At 35.7% G+C, this 12,227-nt stretch overlaps 1 protein-coding gene across 2 annotated transcripts in view; it reads right to left on the reverse strand.

Annotated features, from left to right (window-relative positions):
* LOC141441554 (venom dipeptidyl peptidase 4-like) overlaps positions 1–12,227 on the reverse strand; it is a 123,252-nt gene that overhangs the window by 78,813 nt on the left and 32,212 nt on the right. For both annotated transcript variants that reach the window (XM_074106332.1, XM_074106324.1), the window contains exons 2-7: positions 11,994–12,063; positions 10,609–10,945; positions 10,092–10,186; positions 8,926–9,003; positions 6,119–6,380; positions 3,574–3,743 (exon numbers count right to left, since the gene is read on the reverse strand). In XM_074106332.1, coding sequence (XP_073962433.1) covers positions 3,574–3,743; positions 6,119–6,380; positions 8,926–9,003; positions 10,092–10,186; positions 10,609–10,945; positions 11,994–12,044 — 993 coding nt within the window. In that variant the 5' untranslated portion in view covers positions 12,045–12,063. The remainder of the gene's footprint in view (positions 1–3,573; positions 3,744–6,118; positions 6,381–8,925; positions 9,004–10,091; positions 10,187–10,608; positions 10,946–11,993; positions 12,064–12,227) is intronic.

Raw genomic sequence — 12,227 nt, forward strand, 5'->3', positions numbered from 1 at the left:
GGTGAAATTACTGGCACTTGAGGTATCCCATCTTAGGCCTCTAGGTTGGCAACGCATCTGCATCCCCTGGTGTTGCAGGTGTCTATAGGCGGTGGTAATCTCTTACCATCAGGAGACCCACTTGCTCGTATGCCACCAATCGAATAAAAAAAAAAAAAGTTGGTACATGCCCAAATTACCATTATTAACATTACACCATTATAGGTGATTTTGTGTGTGCGTGAAATTATGTTTTAAGTGGTTGCTATTTCTAGTTGAAAATCAATAATAGTGTACTCGTCACCACTGTACAGCGTAGATATTTAACAAGTAAATTTATAAACAAATCAAGTAATTTCATGTGTTTTTATGTATACAATGAAGAGTTTTACAATACACATGCCTAAATTTCATCAACTTCTTCTGGCCCTCTCGAATGCCTACGTTAGCTACCTAGATTCAACTTGTTAAATCATCGTGCAGTTATGCAATAAGTTTACTGGGCCACTCACCGTCTGAACACCGACATAGTTCAAATCCACAGTATCTTAGTTGCTTATTTTATACTTATCGTGTCATTTACTGCTTAGCAACTAAGAATAATGAATACAAATTGGCAACGTACATAGTATCTGAACGATTTAGAATGAAAACTCAGATACTGAATAAACAAATGAATTGATTTTCTGATACTGTATACTAATTTCAGACACTGGGCATATTTAAAAAAACATCAGAATAGTGTATTGCTTATGACGTGGGATAGCAGGAACTCGCAATGGTGATGAGAGTCCACTAAAGCAGAGAGAAGCCCTTACCTAAGACAGCGTAAATTTTAAATAGAGTAAAATATTAATAATAATAATAATAATTTAATTAATAAATTAATTAATTTTAGTATACAAGCTTTTTTGCTGACTGTACTTGTATTGTCACCCAAACTACATTTGCATACTAATTTCAAGTCGATGCCATTAACCGTTGAAGAGTTTCGTCCTGTGGAGACGATCCTGGCTGGACTACCAGGATGTCACTATCAGATTGTTGTATTGTCACCAATTTACATAAGTATACCATATTTCAAGTCAATCAACTACGGAAGTTGGTAGAATTTAACTTGCAAGATTACAGACAGACAGACAACGGGACAGGTGAAGCTCGTAATAATAGAGTAGGTATTGTAGTTTTTGTAACACTATATGTCACCTACCTACACATTGTGTACTACCTTTACATTGTGCGGGCAACGGCTAGAGGCATTTTCCAAGCAGTAGGACACTAAAATAAGCCACTAACCGTTACCCGCGACTCTTTATCCGCGGGAACTATGTAATTTTCCGTGATAAAACTATCCTATTTCCATCTCCGGGACTCAAACTATCTTTTTACTGAAATTCCATCTAAATTGGTTTAATGTTTAGACGTGACGAAGTAACAAAACAAACAGACTTACAAACTTTGCATTTATAAAATTAGTGGGACGTGGCACAAAATTTTTTTACAGCTTTTATTAGTTTCAACTGTCCGTTGTCTGTCTGTCTGTCTGTAATCAAACTTGCAAGTTACGTTTGACCAACTTCCAGTAGTCAGATTGACTTGAAATTTGAAATATTACAGTTGTGGTCATATAATTAAGAACGATTTTTTATAGAGAAGATTTTTTCAAACTGACAAGTGTTACTAACTGCATGTATATTTGTGTACTTCTCTCGGTATCGTAAATCTTTCCGTACTAGCGGTAAATTCATTTATCATATAATTGGCTAAAAAATAAATATATAAACTTTATACATTACATCTAAACTAGTATTACTACTTACTGGCTGGTCATATAATTAAGAACGGCTGAATAGTTTATTTTTTATTCAAATTTATATAGAGAACGGACGGCCGCTTTGTGGTTTTAGGTTATTATTCGAATAATTTTGGCGCCATTTAGTGCCGTAAAAGTCTTAAAGGCGATTGCTTCATATAAAAACATGGGAAAAATAAGTTGTGATAAATCTACAAGAAGTAATACTAAAACTTTGCGACAAGAATTGGTCGTATAAACACATAGCCGATCATCTGTAATGTTCAAAAACTATGGTTTTCCACGCCATAAAGCATTTTGCCACGTATCAAACTACTTCAAATGTTCCGCGTGTACCTAGACAAAGAAAGTCATCTCGTCAAGATGATCGAAATTCGTTCGTTTGGCAAAACAAAATCCTTTTAAAGGGTCTAATACCGTCTAATGAGTTAAGAAAAAATATTTTGGCAAAAAACAACCCTTCAGCAATCTCGGCACGCATTATTCGAAGGCGTTTGGTAGAAGAAAAGTTGCACGGAAGGATAGCAAGGAAGGTGCCTATGTTGAAACGGTGTCATAGGCAAGCCCGGCTTGCATTTGCAAGAAGATATGAAAACTGGACAATCAGACAGTGGAAAAACGTTCTTTTTTCTGACGAGACAAAAATAAATAGGGTATGTTCTGATGGCAAACGATATGTAAGATGGCCTTCAAATAAAGCATTCGACCCAAAGTACACAAAAGTGACTTTAAAGCATGGCGGGGAAATGTAAAAATTTGGGATGTTTTTCTGGACATGGTGTTGGACCTGTTAGGCTGATAGAAGGAAACATGGATCAATTTCAATACAAAAACATACTGGAAGAAACAATGTTACCATATGCTGAAGGCGTGCTTCCGGTTATTTGGACATTCCAGCATGACAATGATCCCAAGCATACTGCACGTACCGTTAAGGAATTCCTCACATCGCAATCAGTTTCTGTCTTAAGATTGGCCAGCCACAGCCCCGATCTTAACCCCATAGAGCATCTTTGGTGCGAAGTCAAGAAAAAGGGTTCAAATCGACAGTGTGGCAATTTAAGAGAACTGTATGACGTATTCTTAGAAGAATGGAACTCTATCTCTCTTGCGAAATGTCAAAAATTGATAGATTCAATGCCTCGCCGGTGTAAGGCAGTAATAAAAAGCCGTGGACATGCTACTAACTATTAATTTTAGTTAAAAATGTATTAAATTCTTTTTTTTCTGTACAAACTTCACGTTAGTGTGATTTAGTTAATCTAAGTTTCAAATAAAAAACTTTCAAGCAGTTCAATAAATCGTTCTTAATTATTTGTCCAGCTTCATTACTATTTTAATTTGTTACTAAAGAGAATAAAACAAAATTTGTAAAAAAATGTCAGCAATTTTATTATTTATTCTTAATCCCCGTTTGCTCTATTCATGTGGCTATTTCATAACGTAACTAGTTACTTCTAAGAAGGAACCACGACTACACATGACATGATTTAGTTAAAAATAATCTGGAACTTCAAATCGTTCTTAATTACATGACCACCACTGTATGTAAACTGCGTGATAATACAATAATCTAATAGTGACATCCTGGTAAACCGGTCAGCATCGTCTCCGTAGGACGGAACTCTTCAACGGTAATAGCATCGACTTGAAATTTGGTATGAACATGTAGTTTGGGTGACAATGCTAGTACAGTCAACAAAAAGTACAGTCAGCAAAAAAAAGGTTGTATTAAAAATTTTTTTTTTATGGTTTGGTTATTACTGTCTATACTGTCTCACCTTGGGATACCGGATCTCGTGGTGCTGCGTGTACTGGTATTCCACGGAGCCGGGCACGCCGTAGTGCGGCACGCGCATGACGCGCACGTTCGTGTCGTCAAACGTCACGTACGCTAAATGGTCACCGTCCGCCGAGAACCACATGGCGTTATTGGTGCCGAATACCTCCTCTGAAATTAGAGACAAATTTTGCAGGTTTAATTATTATATTTTTTCAAATTATACTAAAACTAGAATACCTTTTCGTTAAAACCTTTTTTACCCACGACGGAATGGAGAAGATGAAGATGTATGTTGTTGAGTGAGAGGTTGTTTGTTTGTTTGTGTGTGCGAAAACGAATGTTCCCATTAATAGCCAGAATGGTAAGGGCGATTTATTTTCGGTTTTTAATACAAGCTTTTTTGCTGTCTGTACTTTTTGTTGACTGTACTTGTATTGGCATCCAAAGTAGGTACTTGTACAGATCGCACTCCTAGATCAAAGTATTTCAACTCAAACAATGTACTCTTTTAATTTGGACTTATTTTAAAGAAATTGAATGAAGTCAATAAGTCAGGTGACCCGTACGCTCGTTTGCCCTTTCTTATAAAAAAAATCTTAATGAGGTAAATCTATATTCTCTTGATCTATATACTTTTGATCTAGGTATGCGATATGTAATACCAAGTTGCAAGTCAATCTGACCATTGGATGTGAATCAAAGTTGACTTATAACATTTCAAAATGTTGAGAAATAAAAGCTTACAAGTAAAAAGTACTTATTACTTGTGCCGCGAATGGAATCCGGTTACTCATTAATCCATGATGCGTAATTTTCCATTCTTAAACACTAACACAAGCAATTAGCATACACTGCAAAACTTTTAACGCGGTCTAGAAACAACAACTTTACAAATTATTAGTATTACGAATCACTTATGTCTAGCGCCATCTATTTATAAGATAATTCGTAAAGGGAAAACCGTAAAAATAAGTATAAAAATTGCAAAACATGTAAAGTTCGAATTAGTTAGTTTTACCAAGGTTAATTAATTATATTAAACATAATATATTAAGTATGTATTTGTATTTGATCGTGTTGTCTTTAATCGGTTTTATCTACCTGTGATCATGACACTGGTAGATGTGTCGAAATATCGGTAGTTCCTTAAAAGTAATCAAACCACAGTCTAGGCTACACCCGCAGAAAATATCTCCTTGGAGAGCAAAATGTCGATTTAAGGAACATAGTGATATTGTTAAGTTCAAAAAAGCCTTAATATAATGATTTCAAATACACCTGTGACCATTCAACATGCTTATTATCCTGCACTTTAGGTTTATATTTCTTCATACAAACTGTAACTACTTTCTGGTAGGTACCTAATATATGTTTTATAACTAGAGCGATCAAGGTTTGCCGCGCGAGTATGTTTGCCCCTACTCAAGAGCTTAGTTTTCCTGTTATGGTTATGACTACTTAATTCAAAGATTACTAAACAAAACACTGATTTTCGGTACGATGCGCAAACACAATTCTCACCGCTTGTCAAAAACTAGACGCTAGTTTAAATTTCGGCAATCGGTATTTTACAAGCTTTTATTTAGTTTCACCTGTCCCGTTGTCTGTCTGTAGTCAAATCTTGCAAGTAGGTATAATTTGACCAACTTCTAGTAGTCAGATTGACTTGAAATTTGGAATACTTATATAAATCGCGTGACAATACAATAATCTGGTAGTGACAACCCGGTAGTCCAGCCAAGATCGTCTCCTCAGGACGGAACTCTTCAACGGTTAATAGCATCGACTTGAAATTTTGGATGCAAATGTAGTTTGGGTGAGAATGTAGGTACTGTCAACAAAAAGTACAGTCAGCAAAAAAAGCTTTTATTAAAAATGTTTTTTTTATGGTTAGGTAATTTTTTACGGCTGTAGTTTAGGCCGAGTGTAGTGTAATCGGTATTCAACACACATTTTTATAAACAAAACTTGGAGTGATCGCTAGTGTACAAGAACAGGCATCGATAATACGGTATTTGACTATTTTGTATATGTGTTATAAATAAAACTACACAATGCCTGTTATCGAATAGAAAACAATTTTTAAGCTACCTTTACAAATAAAAAGTTATAAAGGTTTGAAATTCAAGTTTAGACAGAGAAAGACATACTGGCATGTGACGTCACACGCCAGTACCGCCATACTTGCTGCATAGAGAAAAGCGTTTGAGAAAGAGACAGGTATAATAGATTTTTCAAAAAATCACTATAAATCCAATTTTCAACCGATTTAAATTTTCTCTTCGCTAAACACTATCTGTATATCTTTATTTTCATAATAATATTAAGATATGGCAAAATCAGGAGTTGTCAAATACCGTATTGAGTTTATTGATATATAGGGATAGGGTTTTAGTCTTTAAGGTATTTATTGTATGGGGCTTGTTGCCTGAAATAAATGGTTTATTATTATTATTATTAGTATAAAATTTTGCTCCCTGGATTCCTTTGTCTGGTCCTTAGCATTTTGTCAACTCGCAACTTTTCTATAAACATTAACTTACCTTCATAGACCCAGTCAGGTATTCCATTGTAGATGACATTGAGCTCTCCGTTCGTAGTAATTTGCACAGCATCTTCAGTAAGATTTGTTTGATAGTAGATGTTGTTAAGGTACACAAAAGCGAGACTAGTGCCAGATGGACCCCACACGAAGTTCTGAAGGAAACCTTCAGTTGAACGAACTGTGGCGGGGAAAATGTCTCTCGTCTCTCCGGTAATGACGTCGAATGCGGTGTATCTGGCCAGGAAACTGTATCTGTAGACCTGTAATTGAAAATAAACAGTTGCTTAGAGCTAAATAATATTTAGCCAATATGCCTGTGAGACCTAGCCTAACGACATCGATTGATTGATTGATCATTTCAAGTAAAGAAACTCCTATCGAATTTATGATTAAGTACCTTCAATATTACACTGTTGAAAAAAAAACATTTAGCCTGGATTAGAGATAACCGATGCATAATTTTTTATAATACATAACCCTAAGTTAGTAGTAAACTTGCAATAAAAATAATAGTTTACTCTAGACTGCGCCAGTAAACAGTGTTATGTTTAAAACCACTCGCTTATTAAAACGTTAGTCTTCTGTTTCATTTTTATGATGTTTTTATTTTATAAACGCCCTTCATTTCAAGCAATGCTTTTTCTAAATTTAATTTGACAAGTATTTCAATATTGAAATATTAAAAGTAAAAAATATCTATAATGATTACAAGACACACTAACTACACTTGTATCTCTATTGTGGCATACTACCGGCAATGAGCCTACTTACGAGCCACTTGCGTCAATACGCTACATTACGAGTATTTACAATAGATAAATATCGCATTCATCGTAATTAGTATCATAAACTAAAATAACTTTAATTTTATTAGAAAACAATTGAAGTAAGGCGAAATTTAAGAGACGTAAAATCAATTACACGATATTTTCAGAAAAGTCTGACAACTGGAGAGTCTTCCGCCATGTATTTCAATTACAGACATTTAAAACATAACCCTCGCCACCGAGTAACCGAGTAAAACAGCGTTTCAGAAATTATAGGTACAGCGCAGTGCCTGCACCCTGAAAACTAATTGAATTTCAGAAGTGAAAATAAAAAGTACAAGGTAACTTGTAATAGCCCAGTGACCTAACAAGAACGCGACCTAGATCGCGAAGTGTTTTCACAATCAGTTTTCAATCTTATTGAAAACCAGTGTCTCTTTTCATAATTGAAAGATAAATAATGTGACAAAGAGATTGATATTTCATACTTTACATAAACGTTTCACGTTCGACATTACCTTGATTTTTTGAAGTTAGAATGTTTATTGTTCCATTGTCAGGCCTTTTGTGTAGGAATCATAAATGATTACTAACACACTAACGCTAAAATATCAATAGCGTCTTGAGACAGTGCGACATATTGGTATCGATTTATTTTTTATTCGTTCCGGATGTGCTTGAGTACTGCTCAATGTCACGTAAAAGAAAACCCGTCACTAGCAAGTTTAAAACAGTTGTTCGTTTAGTGCTGATGAGATCTCTTACTGTATAAAAATATAAGCGCAAACAGAGATAAGGTAATAAGTATACAGGTGTATCTAACATTTGTATCGGTCAGTATGGGAAAGTCTAAATCTATAACACATACGAAGATCTGTTCTTGGGAACCATGTCATTGATTTTAGTGACAAGAAAACCTGCATTCATACATTTTTTTTAAAACTTGTAGACCGAAGCTCGGGAATCGAACCCAGATGTTTAGAAAAATAACTTACATTAATAAAAAACATGAAATACAATGCATTTTATTCATTCTAGATATCGTGTCTCATAGTAACATGTATTGCTTATGAGCTACACTACCGATATCCGAATAGAAATAATAATTATGTTTTATTTTTCAAAACGACCGGGTTCGATTCCCTAACTGAGTGGAGGTAATAGTTTTTTTTAATGTATGAATGCAGTTATTCTTCTTACTAAAATCGATGACATGATTTCTGAGAAAAGATTTTCGTGTCTTATAGTTTCAGACTTTCCCTTACAATACACCCTGTATAGTAATTGTTTAAAACAGTAATCCCTGCCATGAAAGGCAGTAATGCATCGCCAGATTTCTTTACAACACAGTTGCCAAAACGGAGATATTACGCGGAAGTCTTACAGAGATAGTTGCCAAGCTAGTTTACACATGCAACGTCTATCTGAGCCTGATCTCAATGCCGACAAAATGCTTTTAAGCAAGAGTTTTGCTCGCAACAAAAAATCACTATCATAATAAGACAAACGTGAGTTAAAGCCCTGGGCATGCATTTTACGAGTACACACATTCAAAAACCAAAATTGCTTAACTAGTACTAAAATCTGTTCGCGATAGAACGCCATATCGTTACAAGCTCTAACATAGTTTGCGTCCCAAATAGAGAACCAGCTGTATGATGATCGAAATCTGTGATATTTTAACCCGTAGTAAAGCACAATTTATACCGCGAGCGGAGCACACTCATTAATGACTTAGTTTTTAATACTTACATAGACTAACTTCATAGAGGTCCGGTGTAAGTACTGTCATGCAGCCGATCGTTGTACGTTAAACTAAGTCATTAATGAGCCCGCTCCGCTCGCGGTGGAAACCGGGCTTTATATGGTTTGATCAGCCCCCTAAAATTACAGATGCTACAATTTGACAAAATTGTAACATTCTACTAAGAGAAACTTAACAATTTTGTCGAATTGTAGCACTTGTAACTTCTGTGGTACCTACAGGGACCAGATCGGCTATAAACAAAAGCCTTGTGCCTAAGAACAAAAGACTCACCGGTACAACGTTGTGTGCTAACGTCACTTGAGTCCGATCTGGTGACAGCTCGGTGAAGCGAGAAGATTGCTGGAGGATCTGCGAAAAACAATAGATCATTATTTATTTTACTGGCCAGTATCAAAAATGATAATCAACATTGTAAATTTGAATTTAGAAAAAGGGATTCATCACGTAAATTTTAGTTGAATACACGTTGCAAGTAAGTTCCTCACAAAGGAAACACTAATTAATCTGATGTATACTCGTACTAGCTCGCGTACGTAGTAGTAGTAGTAGTAGCCGTGGTGGCCTAGTAGGGTTATAGCACGCAGCACGGAATGCTGAGGGCCTGTGTTCGATACCCAGTGCTGGTCTCTTTTTCTGGTTTTTCTGTGCATCCATGTCTCAGTTTGTATTTACGATATGGTTTCACGGGATACCCGTAAAAGTAACAAATTTGGAGTTGAAATAAAAAATACAAAAAGACTCTAAAAAATAAATCATAATTTGATTTCGTTCCCTTTCAATGAGATCTATTTAAATTTCAAAACCTAGAAACATTATACATCTTAGATCACTTCGTTAATTAAGTACCTAGGTAATCTTTCAACGGGGACCGTCCTTTGGGACGTCGTTGCCATGTCACGGCTAAGAAACCAGTTCTGCCACTGCTTCGAAGGTTTGTTACATAAAATTGTTGTAAGTATTATAGTAAGAATACGAGGATAACAGAAAACTAAGTGTGTCAACGACTGACTCAGTGAATTTTATGTGTGTGAATTTTAAAACTAATCAAAGCGCTGACCAATTTCAACCACATAAGACTTACTTCAAATGTTTTGACTATCCGAATTTGAAACTGAATCAAGAAAACTCAACTCACTTACTCAATCAAGTAATTTTGTCATTTTTCTGGGACGTATGTCTTATGTTTATCACACCAGGCCTTAAGATAATTTAAACAACTGGCTATCACAATTGGTGACCAGAAGGGTAGGAGCTAACTCTCTCAACAAATAAGTAAATATTATTCGACAACAGAACTCTGCCAGCCTTCTAGCCAAAATGCCATGGGGAGCTTTAATTAGATTTAGTTTAGTTTGAAGTAGCTATTAATGGAGTTTATGTCTAAAATTAAACGTGTTATAAACTTAAACCCTATTAATGATGTCATGTGTACATACCTGGGAAGTGTTTGAGATAAGGATAGTTGTGCTGTCGGAGTCGAGATCATAGATCACCAGATCACCGTTGTCATTACGGAAAATGATTTCACTTCCTGTAATCATCGGGTGTCAATTAAGCATCAGAAAGTCAACTATTTACTGAGTCTTTTATTTTTTTACGTAAATATCCACAGAAACAATCGCTATGACTCAAAACAATCAACTTTTCCAGAAGTCTCATTCATGGTTTTAGAAATAGCAATAGATGATGTAATAATATATTCAATTGTATAATCACCAAGTTTGTTTATTTCACGCAGAACTAGTTGTGTAGGCTATCCAGGGTCTTATTTTCCAGAACGATAGCAGTCATTAGTAATTTTCTTATAGAAAATAATACTATATAAAAACTGCTGCTGTTATGTTTGTCAATTGTGTTTGTTACTTATTTTGTACAATAAAGAGTTTACATACATACATACATACTATATCGTTTGGAATACTAGCCCCTTTGAACCAAGTTCAATATCATTACCTGACGTCCATGTTCCGTTGAAGGATGGGGCAGCAAATACCCCACTGATGACATCTTCCAGGTCAATCGGGATGGGTCCTGGCTCCGGTCCAGGCCCAGGCGGTTCGGTCGTTGGTACAGTAGGCGCTGGAGTCGTCGGGTCCACTGTCGGAATTATAGGAGCCTGCGTAGTCACTACTGTTGTCGGTGCATCAGTGGAGACAATTGGCGAAGACTCGCCTCCTTCATTCCCAGACAGAACTACTACTAAAGTAACAACTACAGCGATCACGGCAACCATCGCGACGAAGCCGATTATATACGTCAACTTCTTCTTCTTTGCAGTGGCTACCAGGACCTGGGAAAAAGGTCCTCACTTGCTTAACAGTTTCACACACTAGATTACTATAGCATTTTATTGGATTGTTTGTTTTCAAGTGCTCGACTGTCTAGGTTGAGCGCACTCTACTCAATGACTGTCGGCGTCGTATCACGCCTCTCGGATTCGGTTATTACCCGCCCGTAGTATTTTCAGGGTTATCTTTTAAGGTTATCATCTCAAATCGAAGCGTGGGTAAGCCCGTTTTAATGAGATCACCGGCAACAATAATTTAGGGTAAATTATTTCATTTATGCTCTTTAGGCTGTGCCATAAAAGTCTATTTTGCATTTAATGTATGATGTGAGATAATTTTATTTAAGTACAAATAATTGCTAGTACTTTTTTGTAGTTCCTTTTAAAAGTAATCGAATAATATTTTTAAGTAATTAGTAATTACGCCTCAATTGGGTATCGTTTAAACCAGTTTAAAGGTACTTATGAGAACTTAAATTCAACTTAAGTTTTAAAACGGCGACAACATTAAAATCTATGAACAGTCGAATATATTGAATCATGACCCAGGGTGCAATGGAACCTTTTAATAATCAATGTCAATGTCAACATGACATTAGTAGCACAAAGGTTGCACCCTGGGTTATGATTCAATTTGTTCGACTGTACGCTCTTAGTGCTAATTTTTTTTTTGTTTCTAGTGTCTGTCTAAAGACTTTCTTTGAGCGTTTTATTTTCTTTATAATATTACATCAACCAATAAATATCATTGTCTATAGTTAAATACTAAAACGGGAGTTATCACGTTAGTAATATTTACCTTGACGTTTCGACCACATTGCAGTGGCCGTGGTCACGATTAGACTGCAATGTGGTCGAAACGTCGAGGTAAATACTAGGTACTATCGTGATAAGTCCGGTTATAGTACCTATATATATAACTATGAGTAAAATTCAAGTAAGCTTAAAGCATTATCTCATTGTCTATGTTGGGTAGGTATGTTATTTAGAATTGATTAGAGGTATAAACCAGTTTAATTATTAAACTCAATATACTTATTTTCTAAATTACCTGGTCGCTGGTGCCCATTTCCATCGTAGAGTTACTGCTTTCTTGAGCCATGGTGAGGTATGTTTTTCACCTGCAATAATTTACATATCAACATTAAACTAGCTAAATCAAACGAAAAATTTGATTACTTATATCGAAACAGAATCGATGTGCATGATCATGTATTAAGCAAAAGTTAGACCGTCAATAAATGTCGTGAAAGTTGCATTACATTGCGAGGCCGTAGAGCGAACG

This window comes from Choristoneura fumiferana, chromosome 2, assembly GCF_025370935.1.
Source record: "Choristoneura fumiferana chromosome 2, NRCan_CFum_1, whole genome shotgun sequence".
Classification (NCBI taxonomy): domain Eukaryota; kingdom Metazoa; phylum Arthropoda; class Insecta; order Lepidoptera; family Tortricidae; genus Choristoneura; species Choristoneura fumiferana.